Here is a 19,452-nt window from a genome sequence, read left to right on the forward strand (position 1 = left end):
TGACTCCAATGCTTCCCACAGTTGTGTCAAGTTGGCTGGATGTCCTTTGGGTGGTGGAGCACTCTTGATACACATGGGAAACTGTTGCGTGTGAAAAACACTGCAGCGTTGCAGTTCTTGACACAAACCGGTGCACCTGGCACCTACTACCATACCCCGTTCAAAGGAACTTAAATATTTTGTCTTGCCCATTCACCCTCTGAATGGCACACACACACACAATCCATGTCTCAATTGTCTCAAGGCTTAAAAATCCTTATTTAACCAGTCTCCTCCCCTTCATCTACACTGATTGAAGTGGATTTAACAAGTGACATCAATAAGGGACCATAGCTTTCACCTGGTCAGTCTACGTCAAGAGCAGCTGATCCTAATGTTTTGTACACTCAGTGTACATTAGCTGGGGTTGATTGAGCATGCCTGTTACAATGGAACCAATAGAATAGTGGCAAAAGTTACAGCTCCCCGCCAAACTTGCACTCCATGCAAGGCTAAAGCAATCGCTGAAAGTATTTGAAAAATGTCAAATAGTGTTTGAATCCATGTCTGGTTGGTGTCTCATGCAGATGACATATTCCATTTGAGATATAGACCTAGTTGATGTGAGGATTTTAGAGTCAGATGCATTGATAACTGTAAATACGTCTACTAATTCTGATGCCGCTGTGCATCTACGTTTTAATCTCGCCCTAATCTAAACAACAACAAGGCCGGGGTGATTAATAGTGTGTTTAAAGCAGAAACAAATCATACTGCCACAGGTGGATCAACTTGGCTGACTACATCTCTACCTTCCATGCCCTATAAAACGAGGCGCTGGAGTGGAAAACCTGCAAAATACCCCAAACACACACAAGCACACACGCTCAAACACGCTCTCACACACTCATTTAAAACACACCATGAACAGCCGCACACACAACCATAAAATCGTTTGTAAACACACACAGAAGCACATACACCCACAAACTCTCTCCCTCCCTCACACACACACCCCCACCAATCAAGCGCTCGCTCCAGGCACAGGAATGTTCGAGTTGTTTTCTAACACACCCAGGAGTACAACTTCTCTCCGTAAACCACAGCACCATTAGAATGCTGCTCCAAGACTGTCAATGCGCTGGACATTTATAGTGGAGGAAACAGACACATTGGAGGGCCTGAATGCAGAAGAAAAAGTGTGTGTGTGATTTTATTCCTACGCCGTATCCAACTCGCTTGCGCGTCATTATGCATGCGCATAAACACTTAACAGCGGCACGTGTGCTATCGTTTAATCACGCGATAAAACTTGGCGTCGTAAAATCACACACACAGTTACGTTTTAATGGGGCCAAACATGATGAACATGCAATTTTCATAAAATCCTACATTCCCAACACAGGATGAATTCTCTTTTGACACCCTCATTACATGGCTAGATATGGGCTGTTATGCCCCGTGTTGTATGACAAGACAACACACACACTAGGAGTGGAACGCTTCTCCAAACCCAAGGTTCGGTATGTATTGCAGTTTTGGGCTCACGGTTCGGTTTCTGTACAGCGGGTAAATTAAATGCCAACAGTTACTGTTGTTCATTTTGTTTTATTTAATACAAAATAGTTGGTGTTCCTGACTCCATATATGACCATGAGTCATACAGTGAGGGAAAAAAGTATTTGATCCCCTGCTGATTTTGTACGTTTGCCCACTGACAAAGACATGATCAGTCTATACATTTAATGGTAGGTTTATTTGAACAGTGAGAGACAGAATAACAACAACAAAATCCAGAAAAACACATGTCAAAAATGTTATAAATGTATTTGCATTTTAATGAGGGAAATAAGTATTTGACCCCTCTGCAAAACATGACTTAGTACTTGGTGGCAAAACCCTTGTTGGCAATCACAGAGGTCAGACGTTTCTTGTAGTTGGCCACCAGGTTTGCACACATCTCAGGAGGGATTTTGTCCCACTCCTCTTTGCAGATCTTCTCTAAGTCATTAAGGTTTCGAGGCTGACGTTTGGCAACTTGAACCTTCAACTCCCTCCACAGATTTTCTATGGGATTAAGGTCTGGAGACTGGCTAGGCCACTCCAGGACCTTAATGTGCTTCTTCTTGAGCCACTCCTTTGTTGCCTTGGCCGTGTGTTTTGGGTCATTGTCATGCTGGAATACCCATCCACGACCCATTTTCAATGCCCTGGCTGAGGGAAGGAGGTTCTCACCCAAGATTTGATGGTAGATGGCCCTGTCCATCGTCCCTTTGATGTGGTGAAGTTGTCCTGTCCCCTTAGCAGAAAAACACCCCCAAAGCATAATGTTTCCACCTCCATGTTTGACAGTGGGGATGGTGTTCTTGGGGTCATAGGCAGCATTCCTCCTCCTCAAACACGGTTCCTCCTCCTCTGAATCATTCAGATGTTCATTGGCAAACTTCAGACGGGCCTGTATATGTGCTTTCTTGAGCAGGGGGACCTTGCGGGTGCTGCAGGATTTCAGTCCTTCACGGCGTTGTGTGTTACCAATTGTTTTCTTGGTGACTATGGTCCCAGCTCCACGAGGTGAGATCTTGCATGGAGCCCCAGGCCGAGGGAAATTGACAGTTATTTTGTGTTTCTTCCATTTGCGAATAATCGCACCAACTGTTGTCACCTTCTCACCAAGCTGCTTGGCGATGGTCTTGTAGCCCATTCCAGCCTTGTGTAGGTCTACAATCTTGTCCCTGACATCTTTGGAGAGCTCTTTGGTGGAGAGTTTGGAATCTGATTGATTGATTGCTTCTGTGGACAGGTGTCTTTTATACAGGTAACAAACTGAGATTAGGAGCACTCCCTTTAAGAGTGTGCTCCTAATCTCAGCTCGTTACCTGTATAAAAGACACCTGGGAGCCAGAAATCTTTCTGATTGAGAGAGGGTCAAATACTTATTTCCCTCATTAAAATGCAAATCAATTTCTAACATTTTTGACATGCATTTTTCTGTTTTTTTTTTGTTGTTATTCTGTCTCTCACTGTAAAAATAAACCTACCATTAAAATTATAGACTGATCATTTCTTTGTCAGTGGGCAAACGTACAAAATCAGCAGGGGATCAAATACTTTTTTCCCCTCACTGTATAATGCTCGATGAGAGCACCATCAGCAATATAAATGAATGAAAACACACGATTACTCATCAACAACACTAGAATAAAGTGCAATATGCGTGCGAAATCAATATGTGAACATGGCTCAGACATTGTATAGGCCTATGCTATAATGTTTTCTTACAAAGAAAAATATGCACACTTGTGTGACTCCTATAAAGGGGCGTGTAATTTCCATCTGTAGGAAGCACAACACAGAAGAACTTCGGCTTCAGCTTGCTTATATATACCAGTTTGCTTGAGGGTGAAGTTCGTAATGTGTCGGGAGCACTTTCACGAGGTGCTGAAACCCGAAATTCTTCTCAACCACAGAGAATGAGCACATATCCACGGCTTTAAACATACCTATCGCTCTTGTAATTACTTTTGCCTGGTCAGAATCAGCTGCGAAGGGCTGTTTGAATGCAGAGGGGAGACGATGTGTTGTTTTTTTGCTCCGGTGGTAGGAATACTGGGGTGATGTCGGCGTAAATGTGTCAACATGTTTCATGTTTGAGGTGTTGGCAGCTGCATAGGCTATTCTCGTTGAGCAGTGGCGACATACTCTCTCTGTCCATCGCCGTTGTATTCTACTGGGAAGCCAAAATATTCCCAAACTGGAGATTAACCGATGATGGAGAATCCTTCTGGTTTATCGACCACACCACTCGCCTTCCTACAGAACTAGTTCCCGGCTGCGCCTCACAAAAGGACAGTATGAAATGTGGAAATTAAGATTCAAATTTTGATTACAATGCGTGCATAGGCTCTAGTTGTTTAACGGAATAGACAGATTTTTTTTTTACTCAGATTTACTCAAGAGGCATACAACGTAGCCTATAGGCGCAGTGTTTTTAAAAACAGTTTATTTTTTTATGTATTTTGGGTTCACAGTGCGGACAGAACCGAGGTCCCAGTACCAAACGGTTCGGTACGAATACATGTACCGTTACACCCATACCACACACAGAACGAATCATACTGAGAGAATTATCTCAGCTCACTCCGTTAAACCACGTTGAGGTGGGTCATTTAACTGTGTTTTTGCACTTAGACAGTATGTAAGAACTTCTGACTTAATTCAGTCTTTGCAAATCACAAATATCACGCCGCCATCATTATTGTCGCTTCACTCTACACTAGCTTCGAGGGAGAATATAGAATATTGAGTCATTAAAAAATCATTAACATTTATGATTAAAATGAATATGAGTGGGGTGACGAGTTTCCAAACTCTTATTGAATACTAAACTCTCATGGCCCCTTGCTCAGTGTTGTGAAAAGCCCATAGGATTGTGTCTGCCTGCGTGAGTGTTTTGCAGTCTCTCTTTAGCTTAGTACTTCAGGCCCTGCTGTGAAGACCATGTCAACTACATTGGCCCAGCATGTATGGGCCCAACAAACCAGTACTGTGAGATGTAAGGCCCAGATCTGGAGCAAACAGATTGAATCTCCTGATTAAAATCAAATGGTCAGTCAATGTATGCGGTAGGAGTGGAGGGACTAATCGGATGTCACATGACATGAAGCAAACAAGGTAAAATAGCATAGCAGGTGATGTATTACAGGTGTGTGTGTTTCAAGACAACAGTGCAAGAAATAAAAAGGATGATCTACACCATTGGTAACCAACCAGGGGTACTAGACCCCTGAGGGTACTTGGTCTATCGACAGGGGGTACTTGAGAAGACTCATGAGATCATAGCCTTACTGGTAAAACGCACATGACGGGGTACTTCAGGGGTACTCCGGGCAGAGAAAAATTCAGTTGGTGGCACAGTAACCGAAAAAGGTTGCGAACCACTGATCTAGACTACACTAGATCTTCAGTGAGAACCGCTGGAGCAGATCTAGTCAACTACAGCTCTACGTGAGTGGGATGTTGTAGGCGTGGTTCTCTTACCTTCTTGCCAATGATCTTCTTCCTCATGAACTCGCGGGCCTCAAACATGTAGGGGATGTCGTAGATGGGACGGAAACGCTTGTCTTTGTTCTTCTCCTGCAGAGAGAGAGAGAAAGAGAGAGAGAGACAGCGAGAGAGACAGGATGAGAAAGAGAGAAGGGGAAATCAGAGGAGGACAGAAAGAGAGAAAAAGTTATTAAAACGCATTCAAACACTGACTTCCTTCCATCCATCCTTCTCATCCATTAAAGCCTTCTTGTTTCTCTGCAGATGTGGCCTCGGCTTCCCCTTCCTCCCTTCCCCACTATTTTGAATCCCCACTGCACTGAAAGCTGCTGGGCTGTTGGTTACAGTTCCCACTCAGGAGTTCTGTCAACGGGGAGATGTGATGAGGAGTGGTGCCATTGTTCCATCTCGCTCATTAACACTCCGGCATGAAAGACAGCATCACACACACACACAAACACGTGCAAATACACACATGGGAGGAACAGAACATAAATAGAACAATTTGCATTTTCAAAGGAGTGATTCTTTTTTCCCATCCTTCAGTATCAGGGACAGACACAGGCGCAGCAACAATTACAGTGAATGACAAACACACCCACACAAAGAAATGACACACGCACAAATGCAAAAACAATAAGGCTATGGATTACAATAGTTCTGTGTTTACCGCCCATGCCCCTCCTCCATTCTATGAAGACCATTATCTCTCCCCACACACACGGCGCTCGCCCTTTCCTCTCCTCCTTTGGGACGTTCTATTCTTTCTTGTGTCGGGGCTGACATGTGCGCTGTGCAGCTGGGCATATGGAAAGTTCTGGAGAAGAGGCAACAGGGGGCAGTGTGTTTGTGTGTGTCTCACAGGAGCACGGGCCTCGGGGGGGGGGGGGGGGGGAGCCCACCCCTCAGTTCATAGAAAGAGAAACCAACGTTACAACAAAACAGCAGGCACACCCACGCTCCATTTCTATTGGAATAGATTCCCTCTGAACGTACTTACCTACGCTAGCTAAGTGCCCTTAGTGAACACCGTTCAAAAATAGTTGACCTGACTTCACAGGAGGGGCTCCAGCCACAGCAGAATTCACAATCTTAACCACTTAATGTGGTTTCCGTTAACCTTAGCCAAAGTGTAATGATGTTTGGGTCGATTAGCTTCCCCCCTGTTATTTTCCTCTCCATCTCCCTCTCTTTTCTCCCTCTCGCTCTCTCTCCCCAGCTCAGTGAAGCGCAGTGCTTTTGAGAGGTAAGCTAATCAATCTCACACCTGGCCAATGGAACTCCCCTCCTGCTGATTCCCAGAGCCGCTGTCCTCCATTTTGTTTCCCCAAGGGCTTATCACAAAGGCCTTTCATTGAAGCTCAGTTACCTTGGGATGAGGGGTCTTTGGTATACTGCCTCGGGAGAAGAGTCCACCATTTTGTGTCTGAAGAGGCTTATCACAAGGCCTTTCAATCAAACCCAGTTAACTTGGAATGAGGGCTTTTACTATACTGCCTAGGGACTGAATCCACCATTTTGTATCTAAGGAGGTTTACCATGTGGCCTTCACCTCAGGGCACAGTTACATGGGTGTTAATAGGCTTTCACTGAGCTGACTCTCCGAAACTCCTCCATTTTGTGTCTGCCAAGGCCTATTATGAGCCCATGGTACCATGCCCAGATACAACTACACTTGGGTCAAGACTACTCTCACTATTTCACCTCGCAGAAAGACACTCAAACATTTGTTAATGAGGTGTTTCGCTCAAGAAAGGATCCAAGTCAGGAGGGGCAAATACCTAAATGTCAGCTGTACTGTATTGTGCCAATTAGAGAGAGCGAGAGAGAGAGCGAGAGAGAGAGAGAGAGACAGAGAGAGAGAGAGAGAGAGAGAGAGAATACAGACCTATTGTCTCCCCTGTTCTACAGAAGAGTGTGAAACCCCTCAGGAGGGAACAAGGGATGGAGAGAGAGAGAGAGAGAGAGACAGCAGTGGGGAAAATAGAGAAAAATGAAGTGAAAGACTGACAGATAGCGAGGCAGACAGAGACTTGGGGAGGAAGATGAGGAAAAACTGTTAGGAAGAGAGAGCGGAAGAGGACAGCCTCTATCCATCTAAATCTCAAACTATAAATATCTGTGTAGAGATTACATCCCCTAGAGCAGACACATCGAGCCCATGTGACCAAAGGACGCATCTAATGTCACCTTGTGTGAGGACACAGCGTCCCAGTAACCATGGCAATGGAACACAAAAAGACAAGCGGTTGGAAGCGAGAGATTGAGAGATGGAAGGAAAAGGCCCCAAATCACTTTTAAAAACGAGGGACATAAAATGATTCCACAACGCCCGGGAATCGATAGGCGGCATCGATCCGCAGGAACCACACAATATTTTACCCTGCGGCGGGTCTAATATACTTTGGATGACTCGAGCTACTGAGCCTTCATATAAACTGGCCATATAAACTAATATACTGTTCTACTGTCAACAATTGGTGATGACTAACGTCAGCCTCATCCTGCTTCCATCTTTTACAGCGCATGATAGAAAATGTCTATTTACACAACAGCTCAAAACGCTGCTCTGCCTATTTCACAGTCCTGTAGGCCCATTGATGTTCATGGAAGGTAGCGTGTCTGTACAATACACACTCAAGCTCACTCTTAAGGCCTTAAAGGATGGCATCGATCTGTGATAAATGACGCAGAGCAGAGAAACAGGGGATGTGTTCTAATACCCATTTAAGGCGTCATTCCCTTCATTAACAGTGACAATATTGAAAGTAGACAAGGATAGGAAGCCATTTCAGAGGATTGATACACAGTTGGATATATAACCGTACTGATACTGTAAATTCAACAAATTCCATGGTTTTCCCTAAATCCTGGTTGGAGGATTCCTGGAATCAGGAGGGAATAAGAAGGAACTCCAACCATGAAAAAATCCAACCACGACTTCTGGAAAACCAGGGAATTTATTGAAAAAGTTCCCGTAATTTTGCAGCCCTAAACAGGAGTTGTCCATAATTCACTGACTCAACACAAAGGTGAAATCATATAGAATGGGCTAGCTAGCCAACACTCTGCCAACGCGAAAGTCTCAGAGTCAGGTCCCCGTCCTTTCCCCCATCATTATATCCAATGCTAGAACTGAAGTGACCCTAATATCAACATTATTCCTCACTCGCCCCTCTGGGCCATATATTCTATTTGGGGTAAATTCCTTTCATTCTAAATGACCCCTGGTTGTGACTAAATGTATGACTAGCACAAACACATGACGCTGGCTTGTAAAGAACTGTGTAGCTGTAGGGGATTGAAAACAACAAGTGGAGAGGGGTCGCGACCTACTGACCCAGAGGACGGAGGTCGTGTGGTGTGGAATGTGCTGGTAGGGGGGAGGAGTGTAGGTGTGGGGGATTGGGGATGGATGTGTGTGTGTGTGTGTGTGTGTGTGTGTGTGCGCGTGTGTGTACAGTGCCTTGTAAAAGTATTCAGATCCCTTGGATTTCTTCACATTTTATTGGGTTTGTAAGTGGGATTCAAATTGATTTAACTGTCATTTTGTCAACAATGACACAAAATACTCTGTCAAAGAGGAATATACAGTGGGGAGAACAAGTATTTGATACACTGCCGATTTTGCAGGTTTTCCTACTTACAAAGCATGTAGAGGTCTGTAATTTTTATCGTAGGTACACTTCAACTGTGAGAGACGGAATCCAAAACAAAACTCCAGAAAATCACATTGTATGATTTTTAAGTAATTAATTTACATTTTATTGCATGACATAAGTATTTCATCACCTACCAACCAGTAAGAATTCCAGCTCTCACAGACCTGTTAGTTTTTCTTTAAGAAGCCCTCCTGTTCTCCACTCATTACCTGTATTAACTGCACCTGTTTGAACACGTTACCTGTATAAAAGACACCTGTCCACACACTCAATCAAACAGATGCCAACCTCTCCACAATCATCAGGGATAAAATTGTAGACCTGCACAAGGCTGGGATGGGCTACAGGACAATAGGCAAGCAGCTTGGTGAGAAGGCAACAACTGTTGGCGCAATTATTAGAAAATGGAAGAAGTTCAAGATGACGGTCAATCACCCTCGGTCTGGGGCTCCATGCAAGATCTCACCTCATGGGGCATCAATGATCATGAGGAAGGTGAGGGATCAGCCCAGAACTACACGGCAGGACCTGGTCAATGACCTGAAGAGAGCTGGGACCACAGTCTCAAAGAAAACCATTAGTAACACACTACGCCGTCATGGATTAAAATACGCAGCGCACGCAAGGTCCCCCTGCTCAAGCCAGCGCATGTCCAGGCCCGTCTGAAGTTTGCCAATGACCATCTGGATGATCCAGAGGAGGAATGGGAGAAGGTCATGTGGTCTGATGAGACAAAAATAGAGCTTTTTGGTCTAAACTCCACTCGCCGTGTTTGGAGGAAGAAGAAGGATGAGTACAACCCCAAGATCACCATCCCAACCGTGAAGCATGGAGGTGGAAACATCTTTCTTTGGGGATGCTTTTCTGCAAAGGGGACAGGACGACTGCACCGTATTGAGGGGAGGATGGATGGGGCCATGTATCGCGAGATCTTGGCCAACAACCTCCTTCCCTCAGTAAGAGCATTGAAGATGGGTCGTGGCTGGGTCTTCCAGCATGACAACGAACCGAAACACACAGCCAGGGCAACTAAGGAGTGGCTCCGTAAGAAGCATCTCAAGGTCCTGGAGTGGCCTAGCCAGTCTCCAGACCTGAACCCAATAGAACATCTTTGGAGGGAGCTGAAAGTCCGTATTGCCCAGCGACAGCCCCGAAACCTGAAGGATCTGGAGAAGGTCTGTATGGAGGAGTGGGCCAAAATCCCTGCTGCAGTGTGTGCAAACCTGGTCAAGACCTACAGGAAACGTATGATCTCTGTAATTGCAAACAAAGGTTTCTGTACCAAATATTAAGTTCTGCTTTTCTGATGTATCAAATACTTATGTCATGCAATAAAATGCAAATTAATTACTTAAAAATCATACAATGTGATTTTCTGGATTTTTGTTTTAGATTCCGTCTCTCACAGTTGAAGTGTAACTATGATAAAAATTACAGACCTCTACATGCTTTGTAAGTAGGAAAACCTGTAAATTTGGCAGTGTATCAAATACTTGTTCTCCCCACTGTGTGTGTGTGTGTATATATATATATATATATATATATATATATATATATATATATATATATATATATATATATATATATATATATATATATATATATATTTTTTTTATTATTAATAAAAAATTAATAACTAAAATAGTCGTTGCATAAGTATTCAGCTTCCTGAGTCAATACATGTTAGAAAGATATTTGGCATCGCTTACAGCTGTAAGTCTTCTTGGGTAAGTCTATAGCTCTGTCAAGCTCTGTCAAGATGTTGGGGATCATGGCTAGACAGTAATTGTCAAGTCCTGCCATAGATTTTCAAGCAGATTTAAGTCAAAACTGTAACTTGGCCACTCAGGAACATTCACTGTCTTCTTGGAAAGCAATTCCATTGTAGATTTGGCCTTGTGTTGTAGGTTATTGTCCTGCTGAAAGGTGAATTCCTCTCCCAGTCTCTGGTGTAAAGCAGACTGAAGCATGGACTTTGCCTGTGCTTAGCTCCATTCAGTTTATTTTTATCCTGAAAAACTCCCGTATTTGCCGATGTCAAGCATACCCATACCTTGATGCAGCCACCACCATGCTTGAAAATAAGGAGGCAGTTACTCAGTGAAGTGTTGGATTTGCCCCAAACATAACGCTTTGCATTTAGGCCAAAAAGGATATTCCATTGCAGTATTACTTTAGTGCCTTGTTGCATACAAGAGTCATGTTTTGGAATATTCTGTATTTTTATATTATTCTTTTCACTCCGTCATTTAGATCATTATTGTGGTGTCACTACAATATTGATCCATCCTCAGTTTTCTCCCATCACAGATATTGAACTTTATAGCCATTTCAAAATCACCAATGGCTTCATGGTAACATCCCTGAGCAGTTTCCTTCCCGACCTGCAGCTCAGTTCAGAAGGAAGACTGCATCTTTGATGTGTCTGAGTGGTTTAATACATCATCCACAGCATATGCTTAGAGACATTCAATGTCTGATTTGTTATGGTTACCCATCTACCAATCACTGCCCTTCATTTATGAGGATTTCGAAAAGCTTCCTTGTTCTTTGTATTTTAATCTGTGCTTGAAATTCAATACTTGACTGAGGGACCTTACAGATGTATGTATGGGGGACAGAGGAAGGGTTAGTCATTTAAAACTCATGTCAACCCCTATTATTTTACACAGCCCATATAACTTGATTTGTTAAGCCAAATTGTACTCCTATACTAATGTAGCCTTACCTAAACAAAGGGGCTGAATATTTATGCAACAAATATATTTTTGTTTCAAACTTTTTATTGATATTATCAAAAAAAATGAATAAACAGTATTTCAAAAAAATATATCAATTTGAATCCCACTTTGTAACACAAAATGTGAAGAAATCCAAGGGGTCTGAATACTTTTGCAAGGCACTGTATGTGCTGTACGTGGAGTGCGTTTTTGTGTGTGCAGACTCCACAGTGTGTATGGTGTGTATGTGCGCTAGCTAGTCTGTAGAGAGAGAGCGAACATTGAAGATGGAACTGTACATTGGGGGCCTTTGCATTTAAGACTGCATGCGTAATGACCTCCCTAAATAAATGAGCATTAAACAGTTGTAGAGTGGGATGGAGGGAAAGAGAGGAGAGGAGTACACACTGCCTGAAGCTAGAACAAAGGCATACATGGCGCTAGCTCAAAAACATAAACACACCCCAGCCATTTGTCAACAACCACTGTGCTTGTGCACACACACTTTGCCTGATTACCCTGGGTGCCTTCTTAACCCTAGCTCTATGAAACACAAACAAACTAGCACATCCCTCAATCTTTCACTTCAGCTAACATGCATTATACTACTTTCATATGCAGTCAGCCTAGTCTGAGTGCCAGTCTCTTTAGCGAACATTACACTCCTTGTCATTGCCAAAGAGACTGGCCTTTCGGCAATATCAACGTTCGATAATGCTGGATTTACAGCGAAGTTGGTCATTGGTTGTTGGAATTAAGATTAATATTTTCCATGACAACATGTGGACTCTCAAAAATAGAATTAAAATTTATAACAAAGTCTAAAACATTTAGCTGTTAGCTTGGCAAGTTGTATTTTGAGATGTTTTGTGGTTGAAATTGCAGTATGTATATAGTTTGAGAATTTAGACGTGAGCTAGCAACTTTTGACAGACTGTTTTCGTCTTGACAAACACAAATTGGTTGCTTAGCAACCATGTTCTGTGGAGAAAAAAGTAATATAGTTCCAATATTTACATAATCTTTGTGATTGGGGGATAGCTGTGAGGGTGATAGAATCAGTATCAACTCCTCAAACTCATTAATGATAGAATGTTTATATTTGAAGATCTCTTTGGCACATGACATGGAGTACAGGGAGTGGACTAGCTAAAGAGACTGGTACCCAGGCTACAGTCAGCCATCTTCCAAACACAGACAGACTTTTACTATAACATCCCCATCCTCCACAATCTTCAACGACACACACATTTAAAATAAAAACATCAGAGTACTCCTATTTCTGGAATAGTCATCATGTGAAGTATCCTGGGATAATATGTTTTTATTTATTCAAGTCAAAGCAGCTTTTCCCCTTTCTCTTGGGTCTGGGTGCGTTTTCCTTACTACCGCGTCACACAATGCTACGCAAGTTGTCTCATTGACGTAGCTAGCTAACACACTCTCCGCTAACTCCACTGTCAGTCTCACTGAGGACAAACAATATCTTCTCTCCTTTGCCTACTCTATCGTAGGCTATGACATAAGAGCTGCTGGGTTGTGCGTGGGCCAAAAACGTTCAGCCAATCGCAGGCGAGGAGGGCGGGGTCTAGCCAGCGTAGTGGAAGTGTCAAACAGCCAATGGGGTGTGAGATGAGTCACGGGGGCCGCGCAGTGGGACGACCCCAGACGACGGGGTCAGCGCGCCATGCTGGAGGCCACAGGCACAACAAACGAAGAGAACGCATGGAGAGACATGAGGAGGGAGGGTGGAAGAGGGGTATGAAGGCATGAGCGGTGAGGGAGTGAGATATCTGGAGAGAGAGAGAGGGGTGAGGGCATGAGCAGAGAAAAACAGAGAAAGAGGGGAAGAGCGATGGAATAGAACATCTTCCACTAAATATAAACACGTACACAGACTGCAAAATACCACCAGGCACTTTGATGGCAAAATAGATGCTGCACGCAGAAGCATGACACACACATACAGTCTAGCTGTAGAGATGAGAGGAAGCTATTCTGTCCGCATAAGTATGAGACATACACACTAGCTATAGCGATGAGTCGGAACTATACATTCCACCTAAGGATGAGACACTTCCTGTGTATGTGTATGTTCCCATTACATAAAGAAGACGGTTTGTTGTCATCTCTTATGCTATACGTTAACCCCCCATTACCCAAACACACACACAGAAAGGGAGGGAGTGGGTGTAACAGTGACTCATTGAGCTGCTCTGACATCTCCCCCCTCTACTCTTGCATTTTCTCCAGACTTGTCCTGCTGCCTGCTACTGCTGCAGAGGCTGGCTGGAGAGAGAGAGAGAGGGGAAGAAAAGAGCTAACTTCAACCCTGCTTGCTCAAAATAACTCACATCTGAAAATATACCACTGCCACACCAGAGGAGAGAAGGAGAGAGGGAAGGAGACAGAGGGGAGGGATGAGAGAAGGACGAGAAAGTAAGAGGGGAAGAGTATGTGGATGAGTGAAAAAGAGAACGGAGAGAGGCCCAGAGGGGAGAGCGAGAGAGAGAGGAAGCAAAGCCTAAAAAGGGTTGGTACCCTTGACGTGAAGTCACGTTTCACTGTGGCTAGTCACAATTGGTCCCACAGCCTGTCAATCAAAGGACATGTTTTGTCCCATGGTGGGAGGAAGTCCAGGCACCCAGAGAGCAAAAGGGAGATGGGGGGAGGGGTGCAGAAGAGTAGAGGGCTTGGCAGCGGCTGTCACAGTTCATCTGTGCACTGGTCATCGCATCTGGCCCTGGAACCTTCCCATATGGCCACACACACACACACACACGACTGGCCCTGGAAACTCCCCAAAGTCCCAATTCAGCTTGGAGGGACAGGAAGGGGGTACACACACTCTTTTGCTGTGGACTTCCGGAGGTCACAGAAGGGACTGTAGCCACAAGCTGTGAGCGTGTGCGTAAGACTACTTATGAGAAGCCAATTCCAGTCTGTCTACTGACACAGGCAGCTTAGGAGAACATGTGTGTGCGCTCCTAACAAAATCAGGCAACTGATCAGGAGTGAGATGAGCATTTAGCAGACATCTGGCAGTAAGGAAAGTAAGGCTAGCAGACATGCTGTCACCCTATATAGTGCACATATGTGGTGACATTTAGGATGTGGCCTTTCTGTCACCCCAGAAGCACATTAGACAACTGGACCAGCCACACTGCATGGTGACGACCTTCCACTTCCAACTCACAAAGACTATCTCAAGGACAAACGCTGTAGTGTGTCTGTATGCGTGTGTCCTTCCTACTCTGGGCTTTATGTAACACCAGTGTTAGCTAATAGAACACACAGAGAGAGAGAGACAGAAAACCACAGAAAGAGACAGAGATGAGCGACAGAGACTGAGGAACGTACAGCAGTGAAAACACATCTTTGTCTCCATACGCTGGTCTTAACCCCTCTCCCAGCCTTCCCCAAACATAAGACCGTGCAATGGAGCACAAAGTACATGCTGTCAAAGCATCTGGTGCAGCGAGTGAGAGAGCGAGACAGAGAGCGAGACAGAGAGAGAGAGGGGGATAAAGAGAGAGAGTGAGAGTGAGGGATACAGAGCAAAAGAGCTACAGACAAAGAGTGAGAGAATGGAGGGGGAGGAGAAAGAAGAGATGGTGGAGGGGGGAGGAGAAAGAGAAGAGATGCAGACATGCCTGTCACAACAAAGGAAACAGAGGCATACTGTACATACACACTGGCCAATGAGGCAAGCAATGACTCTGCAAAGGATAAAGAGTGGAAAACACAGACACACAAAGAGCTACCTGAGCCCTATACGAGTTAGAGGTAACTTTGGTCAACTGAGTTCAACTCAGTATAACCGGTACCACAAAAGTGGTTCACCTTAAAGACAGGTAAATGTCTATCGCAACGAATCCTTCAGAACTAACCAGCTACCTCAGGGCTAACTCCATTTATCCTGAATGAAGTTTGAGCAGCGAGTTGAGGACCAATGAAATCAGATTCCCTCCCTCTTGTAAAGGTTGCATCATCATCCCCTTCATTTGAGGAAGACGACTGATTAAGTATTTTATTAACCAAATGTTTTGTGTAATTTTTGGGGGGTTAAAATACCTATCACATTACACATTTATTAAAGCATTTGCTTTCCTGAGATTCTATTTTGAAATTTGCGAAAAGCAAACTGATAGACGCAACAAACCAGAGACATATAATCCATAGATGGCAGTTCCCTTTCAAGTCATGGCTGGCAGCCATTGCTAGTGTACCCATGAGTTTACTAGTCAAATTGCGAGGGTTAGAGGTTCCAAAACCCTTCTATGGATTATATGTCTATGGCCAAACACAAAGAAGGAGTGATAGGAGCGGGAAAAAGATATATGTGCATTGATAAGCACACCAAAGACAGCATAAGTAATCAAATAAAGACAGCCCTACTAAAAGCCTATATTTCACCATAGCCTGCTTAATTTGAAAGATAACTTTTTCTTTCATTTTGATTTTGGCACAAATGAAAATGTGGCACTGACTCGCCCATGGATTGATGTTTCAGCATTGTCTCAATGAAGTGTCCGGCGTTTGACTAGTCATGTGCAACATGCACGCGCAGTTACAAGCCTGCTAGAGTTAGCGGCAGGCGGACGAGCAATATCCACCATCGTAGTACAGATGAAGCCTGACCTGGAATGTGAAGCTAGCTGAATCTGTCTAGCTTCACACAGTATAAGGGCGGCAGGTAGCCTAACGGTTAGAGCGCTGGGCCAGAACTGGAAGGTCGCTGGTTCGAATACCCGAGCCGACAAGGTCAGAAATCTGTCAATGTGCCCTTGTGCAAGGCACTTAACCCTAATTTGCTCCAGAGGCAATGTACTACTATGGCTGACCCTGTAGAACAACACATTTCACTGCATCTATCCGGTGTATGTGACAATACATCTTTTTTTTTTTGTCGAGAGTAGATCTAGCTTGTTTTGTAGTATACCACTCTGATCCACAACAGGAGAGAACGCACAAGAGACGGGCCAGAAAATGAGAAAGGGGCCAGAGGGAAAGAAGGAGAGTGATAAAGAGAGAGGGAGGAGGAGGACAAAGTATTCTCCTAATGATCTGAAACGCTAACAATAGAAAGGAGAGAGAGGGTGAGAGGAGAGAGAGAGGGGAAGATGTGACATGAACGGTAATAAAGTGAGGAGAAAGGGACAGTGTAAACCCTATAAGCCTCCAACTGCTAAACATTGTCTAGAGACAAATTCCTGTTTTCCCTTTCTGCAATAATTACACGTTAAAATAACAATAGAAATCCCAATGATGGATGTTAAGTCTAAATTTGAAAAGATTATGCCAGCATAACCAGCATTCTGAGTAGGCCTATCAAACAACAAATAAACATAAAAATCAGGCATTAAAAAAAGCTTTAACCAGGCATACGTTTAATTTGGATGTGTATTGTGCCCATTTCGTTATGATATGACAACAACCGTTTTAAATCCATCTGCCGACTAGTAGGTATTGAAAGGAAGGCTATTCAAAACCAACATAAAAAAGGCCTGCAGCATATATTTGCACCTACACTGCCTTGTCCTCATGTAAAGTGTTTCTTTAGCCGTATCTGGCCAAAACACCTGAGCACCCATTATAGGGCTTGTGTGGGTGCAGGCTTTCGTTCCAGCCCAGCAGCAACGCACCCGATTCTACTCATCTCCAATCAAGACTGATGAGTTGAAGTAGACTTGTTGCTGCTTGGCTGGAACAAAAGCCTGCATTCACACTGGCCCCCTTGTCCAATGAGATGTATCCTATGTAATGTACTGCCTAGAAGATATTGAACAACTCTTGGTAGGAAACAATGTTCCGTCTTCACAGGGATTCCAACCCACTCTGAACACTGTACACCCAACGCTTATAGCAATGCATTTACATTCTAGTCATTTAGGAGACGCTCTTATGCAGAGCAACTTACAGTAGTGAGTGCATACATTTTTCATACTTTGTCGTACAATGCAGTCTTTCTAGATACGTCAGTCAGCACATTGGTGACTAATACTTCTAGTCACCACCATTAAATACAGTACAATAAGTTACCAATGAGGCTTTCTTTTGTATATCACTCTTCTTTGTCTTCCGTGCCACAAAGAGCTTCATTTCTATGAGATAATAGTCCAAATTGAACTCGCTTGCGTCAGAAACAAAAAGCCTGTTACTTCCCACAAGAAGCACTCAAGTGCTCTCAGGGCTCGAGGTCATAGAACTAGGGTTTTATTTCTATTGCACCCCTCCAATCTGAACGACTCCCTATTGAAGCAGGCTGAAGGACAGCAGAAGAGAAGGTTAGCATACTGAATGTCCTTGACACTAGGAAAAATACAGGTAGGAGAAAGGGAAACAGGAAATGCCTCCTCCTCAGTCTTGGTTAGTGCTCTGTGTGTGCATTTGTCTCTCATTGTGTGTGTGCGGTGGCGGGCGGTAAGGGAAAGGATGATCGGCCCACTTCTCTGCAGTGCTGCAATCAAAACACACAGAGGCTGGTGGGAGAGAGAGAGAAAGAGAAAGAGAGGGAAAGAGAGAGAGGGAAAGAGCGAAAGAGAGAGAGATACACAGAGAGAGACACACAGAGAGAGACACAGAGAGAGAGAGAGAAAGAGACACACAGAGCGAGACACAGAGCGAGACACACAGAGAGAGACACAGAGAGAGAGAGAGAGAGAGAGAGAGAGAGAGAGAAAGAGACACACAGAGCAAGACACAGAGCGAGACACACAGACACACAGAGCGAGAGAGAGAGAGAGACACAGAGAGAGAGAGACGGAGAGAGAAATTGAAAGAGACACAGAGAGAGAGACAGAGAGAGAGAGACACAGAGAGAAAGACAGAGACACACAGAGAGAGAAAGAGAGACACAGAGAGAGAGAAAGAGAGACAGAGATAGAGACAGAGAGAGAGAGAGAGACACTCACAGAGCGAGAGAGAGCGAGACACACAGAGAGAGAGAGAGACACAGAGAGAGAGAGAGAGACACAGAGAGAGAGAGAGAGAGACACAGAGAGAGAGAGAGAGACACAGAGAGAGAGAGAGACACAGAGAGAGAGAGAGACACAGAGAGAGAGAGCGAAAGACACACAGAGAGAGAGAGAGAGAGAGAGAGAGAGAGAGAGAGAGAGAGAGAGAGAGAGAGAGAGAGAGAGAGAGAGAGAGAGAGAGAGAGAGAGACCGAGACACACACAGAGCGAGCGAGACACACAGAGCGAGCGAGACACAGACAGAGCGAGCGAGACACAGACAGAGCGAGCGACACAGACAGAGAGAGCGACACAGACAGAGAGAGAGACACAGACAGAGAGAGAGACACAGACAGAGAGAGAGACACAGACAGAGAGAGAGACACAGACAGAGAGAGAGACACAGACAGAGAGAGACACAGACAGAGAGAGAGACACAGACAGAGAGAGACACAGACAGAGAGAGAGACACAGACAGAGAGAGAGAGACAGAGCGAGACACAGAGAGAGAGAGAGAGAGAGACACAGAGAGAGAGAGAGAGAAAGAGACAGAGCGAGACACAGAGAGAGAGAGAGACACACAGAGAGAGAGACACAGAGAGAGAGAGAGACACCGAGACACACACAGAGCGAGAGAGACACACAGAGCGAGAGAGACACACAGAGCGAGAGAGACACACAGAGCGAGAGAGACACACAGAGCGAGAGAGACAGAGACCGAGAAAGACAAGGAATGTCTTTTCAAAGAAGACTGGGGGAGGGAAAGGGCCCACATCAGCGCTTTCCAAACAGTGGCTCTGACAGCAGGCGCCCCTGTGGAGCTGGTAATGGCCCTCTGTGACAAGGTAGCCAAGCCAAGGACAAGACACCAACACACACCACAAAGATACAGAGACGGGAGGGGCGGCGTGCGTACCTCGCCCTCGATTCTGGGGGGTCGGATGCTGGACAAGTGGATGGTCTTGTACTCGCCAGAGTTGAGCTTGACCACGATGGCGTCCGCATTTACGACCTGCATCACCTGGGAGAGAGGGAGAAAAGGAGGGCGAAGGGGAGGGTGAGAGGGAAGTAGAAAGGGAGGGGGTGAGAGAG

General features: G+C 44.7%; 1 protein-coding gene across 1 annotated transcript in view; it reads right to left on the reverse strand.

The window, feature by feature from the left end:
- The window catches only part of LOC311129747 (staphylococcal nuclease domain-containing protein 1), a 241,312-nt gene that overhangs the window by 195,898 nt on the left and 25,962 nt on the right, over nucleotides 1–19,452 (reverse strand). The window contains exons 10-11 of the mRNA XM_084162170.1: nucleotides 19,277–19,381; nucleotides 5,017–5,112 (exon numbers count right to left, since the gene is read on the reverse strand). Of these exons, the coding sequence (XP_084018296.1) occupies nucleotides 5,017–5,112; nucleotides 19,277–19,381 (201 nt within the window). The remainder of the gene's footprint in view (nucleotides 1–5,016; nucleotides 5,113–19,276; nucleotides 19,382–19,452) is intronic.

Source organism: Coregonus lavaretus, assembly GCF_964263955.1.
Source record: "Coregonus lavaretus genome assembly, chromosome: 5".
NCBI lineage: Eukaryota > Metazoa > Chordata > Actinopteri > Salmoniformes > Salmonidae > Coregonus > Coregonus lavaretus.